The sequence below is a fragment of the Taudactylus pleione genome, unplaced genomic scaffold (genome assembly GCF_031769625.1).
Source record: "Taudactylus pleione unplaced genomic scaffold, aTauple2 ptg000306l, whole genome shotgun sequence".
NCBI classification, from domain to species: domain Eukaryota; kingdom Metazoa; phylum Chordata; class Amphibia; order Anura; family Myobatrachidae; genus Taudactylus; species Taudactylus pleione.
Genome location: NW_028284707.1, coordinates 9427902 through 9445460, shown reverse-complemented (window position 1 = coordinate 9445460; position 17559 = coordinate 9427902). Strand labels below are relative to the sequence as shown.

At 47.5% G+C, this 17559-nt stretch overlaps 1 protein-coding gene across 4 annotated transcripts in view; it reads left to right on the top strand.

Annotated features, from left to right (window-relative positions):
- LOC148511484 (uncharacterized) overlaps nt 1-17559 on the top strand; it is a 288840-nt gene that overhangs the window by 159832 nt on the left and 111449 nt on the right. For all 4 annotated transcript variants that reach the window (XM_088442213.1, XM_088442214.1, XM_088442215.1 and 1 more), the window contains exons 14-15: nt 7793-7963; nt 17023-17141. In XM_088442213.1, coding sequence (XP_088298339.1) covers nt 7793-7963; nt 17023-17141 — 290 coding nt within the window. The remainder of the gene's footprint in view (nt 1-7792; nt 7964-17022; nt 17142-17559) is intronic.

Genomic DNA, 17559 nt, shown 5'->3' with positions numbered 1-17559 from the left:
CCCTTGTTTTTAAACGAACGACCGCAAATAGCGTACGGCTCTGAATGAGGGCCACAGATTGTTAATGGTGCTTGAGGGTATAATAAAATTATAACAAACAGAAAGAGTGTGAGTACTCTGATATTGTGCACTCACAGATTGTTACTGGGGCATATTGAGGGTATAATACAATTATAACAGACAGAAAGAGTGTGAGTATTCTGATATTGTGCGCTCACAGATTGTTACTGGTGCATATTGAGGGTATAATAAAATTATAACAGACAGAAAGAGTGTGAGTACTCTGATATTGTGCGCTCACAGATTGTTACTGGTGCATATTGAGGGTATAATACAATTATAACAGACAGAGTGTGAGTATTCTGATATTGTGCACTCATAGATTGTTACTGGTGCATATTGAGGGTATAATAAAATTATAACAGATAAAAAGAGTGTGAGTACTCTGATAGTGTGCACTCACAGATTGTTACTGGTGCATATTGAGGGTATAATAAAATTATAACAGACAGAAAGAGTGTGAGTACTCTGATATTGTGCACTCACTGAATGTTACTGGTGCATATTGAGGGTATAATAAAATTATAACAGACAGAAAGAGTGTGAGTACTCTGATATTGTGCACTCACTGATTGTTACTGGGGCATATTGAGGGTATAATAAAATTATAACAAGACAGAAAGAGTGTGAGTACTCTGATATTGTGTACTCACAGATTGTTACTGGTACATATTGAGGGTATAATACAATTATAACAGACAGAAAGAGTGTGAGTACTCTGATATTGTGTACTCACAGATCGTTACTGGTGCATATTGAGGGTATAATGCAATTATAACAGACAGAAAGAGTGTGAGTACTCTGATATTGTGTACTCACAGATCGTTACTGGTGCATATTGAGGGTATAATGCAATTATAACAGACAGAAAGAGTGTGAGTACTCTCATATTGTGCACTCATAGATTGTTACTGGGGCATATTGAGGGTATAATAAAATTATAACAGACAGAGAGAGTGTGAGTATTCTGATATTGTGCGCTCACAGATTGTTACTGGTGCATATGGAGGGTTACTTACTACTACAATGCATATCAGTATAAATCTTACCTTTTATTAGTATAATTATAACTTAATAATCAAAGAGGTGAAATAATAATAAATTAAAAATAAAACAAAGTATTAATGTCAAATATGAGAAAAAATGTATGTGAATTTAAACTTTTCACTGTAGACCCCTATACTTAATAAGGGTGTGGTATGATTTGTCCACAATTATCATGTCAAAAAGTCATCTGGTCAACATGGTCGAACTGTCGACGTGCAGTATGTTGGTCTAGTTGTACTGTCCACAGTGACCATGTCAACCTTTATCATGTCTACACGGATGATATGTCGACATGGTAAACTGTCGGCACAGTGTCACTGGTGGCCCAGTGGTCACTCACCATACTCCCGGCGGCAGCTCCAGCATCATCTTCTGGGTCCCAGCGGCCATGTGACAGTCACTTCTGGCTTGGACCTGTGATGCTTCAGTATTTGTCCTCTTATCTCTAAGCCTAATCCTCCCGCCGTACCTAACCCTAACACCCCCTCCACCCGCAGCCTAACCCTAATCATCGGCATCTTCAGCATGTCAACATTTCATAGGTACATTAGTAGATGACTGGTTGCTATGGGATACATCTCCCCCAAATCTAGCTCTTCCTAGGAGAAGTTATTTTTCAGGATCCCATTTGTCACTCATGTCCTTCATGTAACTGGAGGGCAATGGGCATATTTGGCCATTGGGTTGTCAGAATGAAGTGGCCCATGGCACAACGCCACTTAAATGTTCTCAACTATAGAATATTATGGGAAATGGTGGAAATGTAGCAACTTACAATAAGCCAGCAGTCATGGACTCACATCTTTATTATACTGAAACCCCCCCATGCCCACCCTTTAGGCGCCAGGGCCGGCTACAGGCATGTTCCACCTGAGCGGAGGCACGAGGGCGCCACCTACAGTGGGGGTGCCGATTTTCAGCCGCCATTTTCCCTGGCTGGCCCGGCCCTGTCATGCTGGGCTCTGCCCAAAGCTGCTGCGTTGTTCGCCCAGCGTATCTGCAGACTCTGCACCCTGGTCCCTGAGGCTGAGCACTGGGCGGACGCGAAGGCCTGGACGATGCGACGAGGGCGTCCGTGCGGAGGAGAGACAGTAAGTGAATGCATCATCATGGGCTCAGGCTGGCACTGGCAGGGCAGGCTATGTGTGTGTGACTATGCGCCGGTGTGCCGCACCCCACCACATACAGCCTGCCTGTCAGTGCCAGGAACCAACCCATGAATAAAAAAAACGGTGCCGGAGTCTGAATGGATACTGCGTGCATGCACGCGGCATCCATTCAGTGACTGGAGAGGGCTGGGGGAAGCCCAGCTAATGAGGGTCCCCCCAACCTGACGTTATTTGGATTCGTGCCATGTGGGCACACCTCCAAATAACGTCACATAGGTGGCGTGGTCTATGATAATTAGGCCACACCCCCTTTGTGGTCACCCTCTAAGGAACCGGCACAGGGTGCTCCGACCCCTGGAGCCGGCCCTGATAAGTCCCATTGTATAAATGCTGCCTTGGTCTATATAGGTGCCATATATGGAGAATATGACAATTTCTGAACATACTAAGGCATGACGGAAGACCTGACCTTCCTTCAGGATGTAATCCCTCATCTCAAAATGAGAGTGGCCCACGGGGCAAAGTGCCCTTCTGCTCCCTTTACAAGCTGTCCCCTCACCAGAAAGGTTAAACCATTTCCGAATCACCCAGTGTCCTCATTGTACATAACGAGCTTACACAACTTCCGAGAGCTGCTACACACAGTATTAGGTTAATACGCAACCCACTTCTCCATTATAAAGCATTTAAAAATAGAGGGAGAAGAAAGGCCGCTGGACCAATTAAACTGTTTTCATTCAATAATACATTTCCCTACGGTAAGAGCCTAATTAGCTTTTGATGAGACAGACTCCCTTCGACTTTGCCCACTGGGTTATTCGCTGCACTTGTGCTCTTCCATAGAAAGTTATGTTTCCGTTGTCTGTTTTGAATTTCCTTCCTCTGGAGCATCTATTATAATCTGGATTTGTGTCACAGTGACTCACCATCCACAGCCATCCAGATGTTGTGTTAACCTGTTCATCGATGGAGGTAAAATATAAAAGTATAAAGTTGTTAGGGCACTTATATTTTATTGATCAGTACACCTCATTGTTATCTGTATACTGCCGTACAATGCAGCACTGTATCAGCTGTGGCTTCCCGCTGATAGGGTTTTATTTAGAATGCTCTCTTTTGGCAAGTTGTGTTTATTTATTAGTTTAGGGGTCTATGTACTAAGCCTTGGAAAGAGATAAAGTGAATGGAGATAAATGACCAACCAATCAGCTCCTAACTGTCATTTTTCAAACACAAACTAAGTGACAGTTAGGAGCTGAATGGTTGGTACTTTATCTCCGTCCACTTTATCTCTATAGTTTAGTACGTAAACCTCTTAGTCCCTTTCATAGCAGGGAATGCTCAGATGTCACAAACACAAACAGAGGTGAATGCAATGCACATATTACTATATAAATAAGGCAATCCTTTATGAGATCAATGCAGCCCTGATTTACTACAGCTTGCAGGGAATCCATATGAACCCCTTAAATCAGCAGTTGCTCTACTTACAGTGGTTTTTAACACTGAAATATAATCTGCTATGCACAGACAATTCAAATATTCACATTGCAGTGCTAAACTAGCTTGCTTTGGATAACCGGTGATGTACAACTCTTTTAGGCATATGTCACCTTAAGCTACGGTAGCACTGCTCCAGAGGGTGCACTGCAGTACACAATCAATACCTTGGTCAAAGCCGCTAATAATTATGTGGCTTTCAGTCATTAGGATTCATTTAAAAAAACGAGAACACCACAAACCAGTGGTAAGATCTGTTACAGTACAGTGGTAGTAGTTGCCCAAAAATGGATAAGCTGTTTAGTAGCTGAATCCTGGATTTTTAAATATTGGCTTGTGGTTCACTAACGGGTCATAAATAGTCAAGAAAACAGTTTTTTAAGTGTTAGGGGTGTGGTATATTTTGTTGACATTCATCAAGTCGTCATTCATAAATCATAATGTGGACCTGAGAATGTCCACATGGTCATAACGTCAACATGCTTTACCACATCGACACTCATTATGTTGACAGTGAGGGAATGTCAACATGATTAGAATGTTGACAAAATGTCCCTGGTGGTGTAGGGGTGACCTACCTGTTACAGCGGGCTGGCTGCCCCAGCGATGTCTTCCGGGTCCAGTGGTCATTTGATAATGACTTCTGGCAGATTGAGTGGCAGGGCCATTGAGACAGCCTCGGGGCCCGGGTAATGAAGAGGAGTGACCAAATCTGGGAAGCATGGCCATGCTCCCTCCATAAAAAAATAATGCAATATAATATGTTCCCCAGTGCACTGCAAAGGAACATTTGTCCCCCTCAGCAGCTGGCCCAGACACGGACACCGAGATGGGGGGGGGGGGGAAGCAGGTACTAATTATCCAGGCCCGGGCTTGTTGGAAAGGCTGCTGCAACCCCTCCCTCTTAAGAGTCCTACTTGTCTCCTCTGTATGTGCGGGGGTGGGTGGGGAGCAATCACAATGATTGCGCCCCTCACCCCCTGGATTTGCTCCTCGCTGAAGGGCTCACAGCACCCCTCCCCCTCCCAAAGCATTTTTTTAATATATATTTTCTTTTCTGAGAGGGCGAGTGGCCATGGCTACCACGATTAGGCCATGCCCCCAAATATAACCGGGGTCTGTACCGGCTCTCTACAGACTTGGGCCCATCTTGAGTAATTAGTACCCGCTCCCCCCTTCTGTTCTTCTTTAACCCTAACCTTCCCTTTCGCAGCCTAACCCGATTGCCCCCTAGTACCTAACCCTATTGTGATGTCGACATTCTGACTACAAACCCCTATGGCTTGTATGGATGTTTGTCAACATAAGAGCATTTGAGGCATGGAGACATATTTGTTATCTGTTAGTTGTCAAAGCCTCATCAGCGACTTGACCAATAGCTTTAAAACAATCACAGAAATAAATAATAAAGCTTTTTTAGCATTTATTTCTGTCGCCATTTTTAAACTAACGTCCAAAGCCGATGATTATTGCGGTTTTCGGGATTTCGTCAGCCGGCATCCCGATGGCCAGCAATTTAACTTCATCCCGCAATGGAGATCTGTAAGACGATAACATGAGAGACACATAATGGTTTGCACTTTATCACATGTGGTCTTGTTTCCTCACTGGTCCGGGCAGATTGTTACTGAAAGTTTTTTTAACTGTTAAATCGACAAGATGGAGATCGTCATTTTTAAAAAAATTTAAAGCAGTTTTATGAACCGGATTTTTCCCCGCAAACAAGAATAATGCATATCGGATAGAAATCTAGGGAAAGCAATGATTTGAGAAGCTCATTTACATATGATCCCCTGCGGAGTAAAAGTCCAAACTTTGATGTTCTTCTGCACCAGAACTCAGACTGGAGATGCTCTGAATTTAAATCCTTCAATTAGTTTTCAGCTCATTAGCCTGAGAAAACCTTTAAAGTTGTAGCCTGTTACTTGTAAGAATAATTTAGCATTTCAATGTATTGTAATAAATTTGGAGAAAAAATTCCAAGCCGTCATTAAAATGCACTTTTGATAGTTATTCAGGGCCGAAACTAGGATTTTTGTCACCTGGGGCAAAACAGTATTTTGGCGCCCCACGGCACCCATCCAAAGATGGCCTTTTCTGACATAAATTTAATGTCCGTCCCTTAAAAATGTTAGTTAAGGTTTCTTAAATAAAACCATCAAATGTCCAAATTATTTTATTACAATTAATTACACATATCGACAGAACAAACATATTACACTGTACACATAATGCCACATATTGTAATGCCCTTTACACATAATGCCACATATTATAATGCCCTTTACACATAATGCCACCCACCTGTAGTAGTGCCCCTATAGTAATGCCCCCTGCAGCAGTACCCCTATAGTAATGCCCCCTGCAGCAGTATCCCTATAGTAATTCCCCTGTAGTAGTGCCCCTATAGTAATGCCCCCTGCAGCAGTGCCCCTATAGTAATTCCCCTGTAGTAGTGCCCCTATAGTATTGCCCCCTGAAGTAATGCCCCTGTAGTGCTGCACATATAGTAATGTCCCCTGAGGTAATGCCCCCATAGTAATGCTCCATGTACTGCTGCTTACACAGGAAAAAATACAAAACAATACTTACCTTAAACCCTGCTCCTGCATCCACTGCTGCCCGGTCCACCCGGCTGCTCCTCGGAACTAATGACATCTCTCCCATAGTGCCCGCGGGGGGAGCTGGAAGCTGGAGATCAGGACAGAACTCCAGCCTCCGGCTGCCACTGCGCTGCAGGGAAGTAATAAAATCCCAGCGGGTGTCTGGCAAATGGAGCCTCCCTGCGGCACTGGGCTGAGGTGGCCTAAGGGACACTGGTGGTGGGTGCAGCAGCGCTGTCGGATGCAGGGGCTATGGGCCCCTAATTCGGCACCCGGTGCACGCGCACCTCCAGCCCCCCCTAGTTGCGGCCCTGAGTTATTAGATAAATGTTGGATGGGGAAATGTTAGGGCGGTGTCACATGAGACTTTTTCTGCTGCTTGTTTTCCTCCAGTGCTTTATTTTAAACTAGAAAGGGATCCTACATATGTGTCACCTCAGTCTGCTTGCTGCTCTGCCCAATCCCGCGCCCACTATGTTCCACCCCGCCCCCACTCTGTTCAACCCCACCCCATCCGTCCACTGCTGCGCGCCATCCAGCCCCCGGCTTTGTATCTCCGCCCCCAGTCTGTCCTGCTCCTCCTTTCTCTGTCCCTTAGAACAGCCCTGTCCCGCCCTCTACTCTGTCCCACTTTTTTTTTCATTACCGCTTATAAATATTAAGTAGTTTAAAAACCTTAAAACTTTAAAAACATTGCTTTCCCCGTGCATAGGCCAGTAGTGATAGCAGCTACTTTAACAGGCGGATGGATGGGGATGCTGCCCCCCATCCTGAATACAGGGGAATATCTGCATTTTATTTCCGAGCCTGCATATGCAACCGAATTGCGTGTGACTCTGGGGCCCATTTATCAGTTAATATTTGCGTTGTAGTCCCTGAAAACAGCCATTTTCAGGGGATATCCGCAAATATTAAGTATTCCCCAGATGTTTTATGGAGGGATCGCAGCAGATATCTCCAATATATGCTGCTGTCCGTCCATATTCAGCCAGCACTGCAAGCCCCATAGCATGGGCGTAACTACCATAGGTGCAAGGGGTGCAGCTGCTATGGGGCCCAGAGCTGAGGGGGGTCCCAACTTCCTTGTCAAAACATGTGTTATATATATTTTTCACCATTAGGTGGTACATAGGGGCCCTAACAAACTTTCTGCTATGGGGCCTTCAAAAACCTAGTTACGGGAGGTGGCCCATAAGTTTCCTTTTGGAGCCCCTGTCCCTACCAGTGATCGTTAGTACATTCCGTGCTATGATCGCATCCTGCTATGCGATCATTGGCGCTAATGCAACCATTAATAAATGGGCCTCTGTGGATGAAGCCCTCAGTGTGTTCTAAAAGATCCACACAACCTCCCTTACCTGCGACAACAGCTGGCGAGGCGGAGGACCCGTGTGCCATAGCGGTCCTTCCGTACTGTGCCAAGGCCATCAGTCTGGCAAACATCTGTGTAAGTGATTGTTTTATCTTTCGCAGGAATGTTTTTGACTGGATTGTGTACTTCCTGCTCCTGGCTGTGATCCTGACTCACATTGCTGACGTGGTTGTACAGGACAATACTAATCTACATGTATCTCATGTCCGAATCTTCGCTGTCACCATTATCTTCCTCTGGCTGCGGCTAATGAAGCATGCAAGAGCCATACGGTAAGTAGCACCTTGACTGATATGTTTGCAAGTCTTTAAAAGTCCTTTATCTGCTATTACTCATTGCCAGGGCCAACTTACCTTCGGGATTCCGGCGATCGGGATGCCAGTGCTGGCATTCCGATATGTGTCGGGATTCCAGCATCAGCAATGTGACCGCCGGAATCCCCGCTGTCGGGATATTAAATGTATCCCTCTCAGATGACCCCCAGACTGTACGGAATCGGTATGAAATACCGCCGGCCGCAGTCCCCCCGGAGGTGGCTAAAACCTAGCCTAACCCTAACCCTAACCCTCCCGGGGGGTGCCTAACCCTCCCGAGGGGGCGCCTAACCCTAAGTCCCCCCCGGGTGCGCTAAACCTAACCCTGTCCCCTCCCCTGTCCTAACCGCGGCTGTCCCTCCCGGGGGTGCCTAAGCCTAAGTCACCCCCGGGTGCGCTAAACCCAACCCCCCCCCCCCCGCGGCTGTCCACTCACGGCGCCTGGCATCCCTTTGATCGGGATGCCGGGGCGCCTGTCTCCCAGCATCGGGAAAATTACAGGTGTCTAGATATAGACGCCTGTCATTTAACCCACGCCAGGATAAAGCACTCGGGCAGCCGGTTGTCAAGATCACGTCAGCCAGTTTCCCGATTGCATCCCCACTGTACAGTTATGCAGCTGTATCCAGCTGTCACCACTGTGATGATCAATCGTTAAAACTAAAAAACGTATGACTATTCCATTATTGTAGGTGAGGTACTGTTAGAGCTGAGAATGTGATCGGGAAACGTAGCGATGACTAAGGATGGGCAAAGTGATTCCACAGGTTCTGAAACTCTGACAAATTTCAATTATCAGCGAATTCATTTACCAAATGGTTTATGCAGGGCCGGTGTAAGATATCTGGGCGCCCTAGGCAACATTTCATCCACTGCCCCTGCTCCCTCCAATATTATGCCATACTATGCCACATATTAGTGATGCCAATTTATACTGTACCACACAGTAGTGTGCCAAATTCATTATACAAATACGTTATGCCCCAACTAATATATAACACAGCAGAGCCCCAAAATCATACTGTGCCTCATAACTGCTCCAATTCATAATATGCCACACATCTGTGCCACAAAGTCATTATATGCCACACAGCTGTATCCCCAATTCATAATTATGCTACACATCAATGCCTCCAATACATATGCCACACAGCTTGTATGCCACATAGCCATGAATTATGCTATACATATGCCACACATGTGCCCCAAATTCTAACACACACACACACGTGTGCATCGGCCTTGCTTTTTTTTGTGGACTCAGCAGCGCCCCCCAGTGGCTGGCACCCCTAGGCAGCCGCCTAAAGCTGCCTAATGGTAGCAACATCCCTGGGTTTATGCTCCCTGGAGCAGGTTCATCTGAACGCATGAAACATAAGAAAGACACATGTCTGTAGCCTTATGTACAGTCTTATAGTCTCTCTGCTCTCAGTCTTCCTAGATTGTATTAGGGCAGTAAGTCTGTATGTTACTATTTGTGATTGTGGCTGGAGTAAATAATTATTATAGGTACAATCGACTTTCTGCATAACGCCATCTCCAGATAGCGTTATTATCACAGGGCTCCCTCACTGTATCTTTTTTAGTAAATTTAAGCAGATCACATTTCCCATTACCAGTATGGGAAATGCAATTTGCTTACTAAAATTACTCCAGCTGCCCATTAGTACATTCCTGTGATATTAAAATAATGAGAAAAGGGTGTCAAAACTATTTTAATAAAAATAATATAGATAGATATGCCCCTTAATGACATTCATATAAAATCAGAGGCTATATTTTCAAAATATCCCAAATAGGAGAGAATAATAAAAGTCAGTTAGTTTGATGGTGTGTTCCAAATTATGCTGATTAGTGTGTGTCCTAACACAGTGAACAAAGAGTGAGAGACTCGTACTGGCAACTACCTTTATAGGAAAGCATAGGAAGGTAACTGCAGTTAATCAATCTTTTCAGTTCTGCTGTCAGCTGTTTGCCTTTAGGGCATAGCACAGCTGATGAGAGACACCGGGTACACAATTAGACTGATTCGCCCTCAGTAAGGCCATTTGGTAAGCTATGCAGACTTACCAATTGGCCACTCGATATGTTTGTGCTGACATTACAACTGGGCAGACATTTATATTTGCCCAGCCAGTTGAGATGTGAGTGTTGGTGCATAGATAGATAGATAGATAGATAGATAGATAGATATGAGATAGATAGATATGAGATAGATAGATAGATAGATAGATAGATAATCCGCATATAATTACAATATTTTTTTTAAATCAAGATGTTCTAGCTTTAATGCACCTGAACTGTCTATTTGATGGAAGGAAGAAATGCAATGGTTAGGATGATAACAATCTTGTACAATGCTATTTCCCTTACGACAACAGTTTTCAATGTAGATATATTCAATTGATGGCAAATCACAGCCAATAATGCCCTCAGCTGTACATACTATTCACTCTAAGAGTTTACGATCTCCCTTAGTGCTATTGCCGTACCAGACTGTAATGAATTACGTAATTTACAGTCATGACATATCACTCATCTAAAGAACGAGCGATATATATCGCCAAGTGTGTACCCAGCATTACTCTGATGACTGCCACTGCAGTTAGAAACAAAGTATACGTTATTAATTAACTATTTCATTGAACCCAGCAAAGCTGCTTTATGTAATCCAGCATGCTTTGTTTATAATCAGCGTTATCTTGCAGAATAAACTGTAATCATTGATACCCAGAGACTGTCAGATATACTGTAGTAGTAGATACAGTAGGTTTCCTCTATAAACAGATAAATTGTATGTAAATGTAAAGTATTCTCTGTGAGTCCCACATAATTCAGGGTGGTTCAAAACTTTTTGTTAATCCTTCTAGGAAGGTCCATATAATGATTTGTTATAACATCTGGGTCTGTAGAATGGAGCACACAGTAATCACTGTATTCTAACAACTGTCCAAACTACTGCATATAGATGACATGGGATACGTTCAGTATCTCGACAATAGGGATGCCGGCGGTCAAAATGCCAACGCCGGAATCCCAACACTTGTCAGAATCCTGGCGCTGGTATCCCGACCGCCGGCATCCCTAAGGTAAATCACGGAGTTAGGGGGAGGGTTAGGGGTTGGACACTAGGGGGAGGGTTAGCACTAAGGGGGGAGGATTAGGTTTAGGCACAGGGGAGGAGGAGGTTAGGTTTAGGCACAGGGGAGGAGGAGGTTAGGTTTAGGCATAGGGGAGCAGGAGGTTAGGTTTAGGCACAGGGGAGGAGGAGGTTAGGTTTAGGCACAGGGGAGGAGGAGGTTAGGTTTAGGCATAGGGGAGCAGGAGGTTAGGTTTAGGCACAGGGGAGGAGGAGGTTAGGTTTAGGCACTAGGGTTGAGGGTAGGGTTAGGCACTAGGGAGGAGGTTAGGTTTAGGCACTAGGGAGGGGGAGGTTAGGTTTAGGCACAGGGGAGGAGAAGGTTAGGTTTAGGCACAGGGGAGGAGGAGGTTAGGTATAGGCACTAAGGGGGAGGTTATGTTTAGGCACTAGGGAGGGGGAGGTTAGGTTTAGACACTAGGGGGGAGGTTAGGTTTAGGCAATAGGGAGGGGGAGGTTAGGTTTAGGCATAGGGGAGGAGAAGGTTAGGTTTAGGCACTTGATTGGGAGGTTATGGTTAGGCACTAGTGAGTGGGAGGTTAGGTTTAGGCACTAGGGGGTGTTCGATTTAGGCACTAGGGAGGGCGGTGTTAGGTTTAGGCACAGGGGAGGGGGAGGTTAGGTTTAGGCACTAGGGGGGAGGTTAGGTTTAGGCACTAGGGAGGGGGAGGTTAGGTTTAGGCACTAGGGGGGTGTTAGGTTTAGGCACAGGGGAGGAGAAGGTTAGGTTTAGGCACTAGAGGGGAGGTTAGGTTTAGGCACTAGGGAGGGGGAGGTTAGGTTTAGGCACTAGGGGGGGTGTTAGGTTTATGCACAGGGGAGGAGGTGGTTAGGTTTAGGCACAAGGGAGGAGGAGGTTAGGTTTAGGCACAGGGGAGGAGGAGGTTACGTTTAGGCACTAGGGTTGAGGTTAGGGTTAGGCACTAGGGGGAGGTTAGGTTAAGACACTAGGGAGGGGGAGGTTAGGTTTAGGCACAGGGGAGGAGGAGGTTAGGTTTAGGCACTAGGGGGGAGGTTAGGGTTAGGCACTAGGGGGGAGGTTAGGTTTAGGCACTAGGGAGGGGGAGGTTAGATTTAGGCACTAGGGAGGGGGAGGTTAGGTTTAGGCACTAGAGGGGAGGTTAGGTTTAGGCACTAGGGAGGGGGAGGTTAGGTTTAGGCACTAGGGGGAGGTTAGGTTTAGGCACTAGGGAGGGGGAGGTTAGATTTAGGCACTAGGGGGGAGGTTAGGTTTAGGCACTAGGGAGGGGGAGGATATGTTTAGGCACTAGGGGGGTGTTAGGTTTAGGCACTAGTGAGTGGGAGGTTAGGTTTAGGCACAAGGGAGGAGGAGGTTAGGTTTAGGCACAGGGGAGGAGGAGGTTACGTTTAGGCACTAGGGTTGAGGTTAGGGTTAGGCACTAGGGGGAGGTTAGGTTAAGGCACTAGGGAGGGGGAGGTTAGGTTTAGGCACAGGGGAGGAGGAGGTTAGGTTTAGGCACTAGGGGGGAGGTTAGGGTTAGGCACTAGGGGGGAGGTTAGGTTTAGGCACTAGGGAGAGGGAGGTTAGATTTAGGCACTAGGGAGGGGGAGGTTAGGTTTAGGCACTAGGGAGGGGGAGGTTAGGTTTAGGCACTAGGGGGGAGGTTAGGTTTAGGCACTAGGGAGGGGGAGGTTAGGTTTAGGCACTAGGGGGAGGTTAGGTTTAGGCACTAGGGATGGGGAGGTTAGATTTAGGCACTAGGGGGGAGGTTAGGTTTAGGCACTAGGGAGGGGGAGGATATGTTTAGGCACTAGGGGGGTGTTAGGTTTAGGCACTAGTGAGTGGGAGGTTAGGTTTAGGCACAAGGGAGGAGGAGGTTAGGTTTAGGCACAGGGGAGGAGGAGGTTACGTTTAGGCACTAGGGTTGAGGTTAGGGTTAGGCACTAGGGGGAGGTTAGGTTAAGGCACTAGGGAGGGGGAGGTTAGGTTTAGGCACAGGGGAGGAGGAGGTTAGGTTTAGGCACTAGGGGGGAGGTTAGGGTTAGGCACTAGGGGGGAGGTTAGGTTTAGGCACTAGGGAGGGGGAGGTTAGATTTAGGCACTAGGGAGGGGGAGGTTAGGTTTAGGCACTAGGGAGGGGGAGGTTAGGTTTAGGCACTAGGGGGGAGGTTAGGTTTAGGCACTAGGGAGGGGGAGGTTAGGTTTAGGCACTAGGGGGAGGTTAGGTTTAGGCACTAGGGAGGGGGAGGTTAGATTTAGGCACTAGGGGGGAGGTTAGGTTTAGGCACTAGGGGGGAGGTTAGGTTTAGGCACTAGGGAGTGGGAGGATATGTTTAGGCACTAGGGGGGTGTTAGGTTTAGGCAATAGTGAGTGGGAGGTTAGGTTTAGGCACTAGGGGGTGTTAGATTTAGGCACTAGGGAGGGGGAGGTTAGGTTTAGGCACAGGGGAGGGGGAGGTTAGATTTAGGCACTAGGGGGGTGTTAGGTTTAGGCACTAGAGAGGGGGGTGTTAGGTTTAGGCACTAGGGAGGGGGGTGTTAGGTTTAGGCACAGGGGAGGAGGAGGTTAGGTTTAGGCACTAGGGGGGAGGTTAGGTTTAGGCACTAGGGAGGGGGAGGTTAGGTTTAGGCACTAGGGAGGGGGAGGATAGGTTTAGGCACTAGGGAAGTGTTAGGTTTAGGCACTAGTGAGTGGGAGGTTAGGTTTAGGCACTAGGGAGGGGGAGGTTAGGTTTAGGCACAGGGGAGGGGGAGGTTAGGTTTAGGCACTAGGGAGGGGGAGGTTAGGTTTAGGCACTAGGGAGGGGGAGGAATAGGTTTAGGCACTAGGGGGGGTGTTAGGTTTATGCACAGGGGAGGAGGAGGTTAGGTTTAGGCACAGGGGAGGAGGACGTTAGGTTTAGGCACTAGGGGGGAGGTTAGGTTAAGGCACTAGGGGGGTGTTAGATTTAGGCACTAGGGAGGGGGAGGTTAGGTTTAGGCACAGGGGAGGGGGAGGTTAGGTTTAGGCATTAGGGGGGTGTTAGGTTTAGGCACTAGAGAGGGGGGTGTTAGGTTTAGGCACAGGGGAGGAGGAGGTTAGGTTTAAGCACTAGGGAGGGAGAGGTTAGGTTTAGGCACTAGGGGGGAGGTTAGGTTTAGGCACTAGGGAGGGGGAGGATAGGTTTAGGCACTAGGGAAGTGTTAGGTTTAGGCACTAGTGAGTGGGAGGTTAGGTTTAGGCACTAGGGAGGGGGAGGTTAGGTTTAGGCACAGGGGAGGGGGAGGTTAGGTTTAGGCACTAGGGGGGTGTTAGGTTTAGGCACTTGGGAGGGGGAGGTTAGGTTTAGGCACTAGGGGGGGTGTTAGGTTTATGCACAGGGGAGGAGGAGGTTAGGTTTAGGCACAGGGGAAGAGGACGTTAGGTCTAGGCACTAGGGGGGAGGTTAGCTTAAGGCACTAGGGGGGGAGGTTAGGTTTAGGCACTATGGAGGGGGAGGTTAGGTTTAGGCACTATGGAGGGGGAGGTTAGGTTTAGGCACTATGGAGGGGGATGTTAGGTTTAGGCACTAGGGAGGGGGATGTTAGGTTTAGGCACTAGGGGGGAGGTTAGGTTTAGGCACTAGGGGGGTGTTAGGTTTAGGCACTAGTGTGGGGGAGGTTAGGTTTAGGCACTAGGGGGGTGTTAGATTTAGGCACTAGGGAGGGGGAGGTTAGGTTTAGGCACTAGGGGGGTGTTAGGTTTAGGCACTGGGGAGGGGGGTGTTAGGTTTAGGCACAGGGGAGGAGGAGGTTAGGTTTAGGCACTAGGGAGGAGGAGGTTAGGTTTAGGCACTAGGGTTGAGGTTGGGGTTAGGCACTGGGGGGGAGGTTAGGTTTAGGCACTAGGGAGGGGGAGGTTAGGTTTAGGCACAGGGGAGGAGGAGGTTAGGTTTAGGCACTAGGGAGGGGGAGGTTAGGTTTAGGCACTAGGGGAGGAGGAGGTTAGGTTTAGGCACTAGGGGGAGTGTTAGGTTTAGGCACAGGGGAGGAGGAGGTTAGGTTTAGGCACAGGGGAGGAGGATGTTAGGTTTAGGCACTAGGGGGGAGGTTATGTTTAGGCATTAGGGAGGGGGAGGTTAGGTTTAGGCACTAGGGGGGTGTTAGGTTTAGGCACTAGGGAGGGGGAGGTTAGGTTTAGGCACTAGGGAGGTTTAGGAACTAGGCGGGAGGTTAGGGTTTGGCACTAGGGGTGAGGTTAGGTTTAGGCACTAGGGAGGGGGAGGTTAGGTTTAGGCACTAGAGAGGGGGAGGTTAGGTTTAGGCACAAGGGAGGGGGAGGTTAGGTTTAGGCACTAGGGGGGAGGTTAGGTTTAGGCACTAGTGAGGGGGAGGTTAGGTTTAGGCACTAGGGGGGTGTTAGGTTTAGGCACTAGGTAGGGGGAAGTTAGGTTTAGGCACAGGGGAGGTTTAGGCACTAGGGGGAGGTTAGGTTTAGGCACTATGGAGGGGGAGGTTAGGTTTAGGCACTAGGGAGGGGGAGGTTAGGTTTAGGCACTAGGGGGGAGGTTAGGTTTAGGCACTAGGGAGGGGAAGGTTAGGTTTAGGCACTAGGGGGGTGTTAGGTTTAGGCACTAGTGAGGGGGAGGTTAGGTTTAGGTACAAGGGGGGTGTTAGATTTAGGCACTAGGGAGGGGGAGGTTAGGTTTAGGCACAGGGGAGGGGGAGGTTAGGTTTAGGCACTAGGGGGGTGTTAGGTTTAGGCACTAGGGAGGGGGGTGTTCGGTTTAGGCACAGGGGAGGAGGTTAGGTTTAGGCGCAGGGGAGGAGGAGGTTAGGTTTAGGCACTAGGGTTGAGGTTAGTGTTAGGCACTGGCGGGGAGGTTAGGTTTAGGCACTAGGGAGGGGGAGGTTAGGTTTAGGCACAGGGGAGAAGGAGGTTAGGTTTAGCACTAGGGGGGAGGTTAGGGTTAGGCACTAGGTGGGGAGGTTAGGTTTAGGCACTAGGGAGGGGGAGGTTAGGTTTAGACACTAGGGGGAGGTTAGGTTTAGGCACTAGGGAGGGGGAGGTTAGGTTTAGGCACTAGGGAGGGGGAGGTTAGGTTTAGGCACTAGGGAGGGGGAGGTTAGGTTTAGGCACTAGGGGGGTGTTAGGTTTAGGCACTAGTGAGGGGGAGGTTAGGTTTAGGCACTAGAGGGGTTTTAGATTTAGGCACTAGGGAGGGGGAGGTTAGGCTTAGGCACAGGGGAGGGGGAGGTTAGGTTTAGGCACTAGGGGGGTGTTAGGGAGGGAGGGTTAGGGAATGGGAGAGGGTTAGGATACCGACCGACAGCTGTTGGTATCCTAACCTCAGGATTTTGACCACCGAGATCCCGAGTGCCGGCATCCCTTACCCATCCCGATGACATCAGGGACGCCAAGAGCCGCCACGTGCCGGGTACTGATGGGGACATCACATAATTGTGGGAGGCTTGACTACACCCCCTTATAATAAATATACTATTTGGGGAGGGGGCACCCCTAGTTATAGCCCTGGCGGTATCATACAGTCCATATATCTAACTAAAGAAATAACAAACAGGGCTAAGAAAAAGTGCTTCTTCTATGTAAGCTAGTATACTAATGCCTATTGTCCTGTCCAGACAGCCTGATCCAAGATTGCAGACATCTTCCCTAATATTATCATTAGGGAAAACTTGCAAATCATTCTCATGGACAGCGAACCTAGAATGTTGCGGCTGACGTTTCTAGCCAAGCGTAAGATTTCCTTCATTATTCCATAGTAAAATGTAATTTTGGTCTCTAATGGACAAGTTCATTTCCACCTGCATATTTGCAGAAATATAAATACAAACCAGAGGTCATAGTGTATATTAATAATGTGTCATTGGGTTGAATATGCTCCGATTCCTCATGCTTGGTGCTTTGTGTAATGTCTATTTGTCTTTCTTCTCCAGTCTTCTTGGCCCTTTCATTGTGATGCTGGGAAAGATTGTAACCGACCTGCTGAAATTCCTGTTTCTGTATGGGGAATTCTACATCCCCTATGCCTGTGCTTTTTGGATCATTTTCGGAGGTATAGTGTTCATGGCTGCATTATTTGGGAACCTTGTATATTCCATGTTATGAAGAGAACTGTGCAGCATATATTGGAGGACATTAATTAGGAGAGGATATAGGGCCTGATTCAGAGCCGTTCACTATTTGTGGTCGTTCGTTCAAAAACAAGGGGTGGCTATTCAAATGATCCGTTCGCAAATTGCAGTCTGTTCCCACCTCTAAGTCTGAACAAGCGAGCAAAACATACGCTCGTTTATTTGATAAAAACGCCCCCTGGCCGCACGCACCATACGTCATGTCCGCTATTTATTAGATTAATCGAGTACATCGTACAGCGTATGAACTGCTCGCTATTCTTGTGGTTGGTGTTTTCAACCGCTATTTTGCGAGCAGTTCTGAGTTAAAAAAAACCAAGTGACGTGGTCAATGACGCT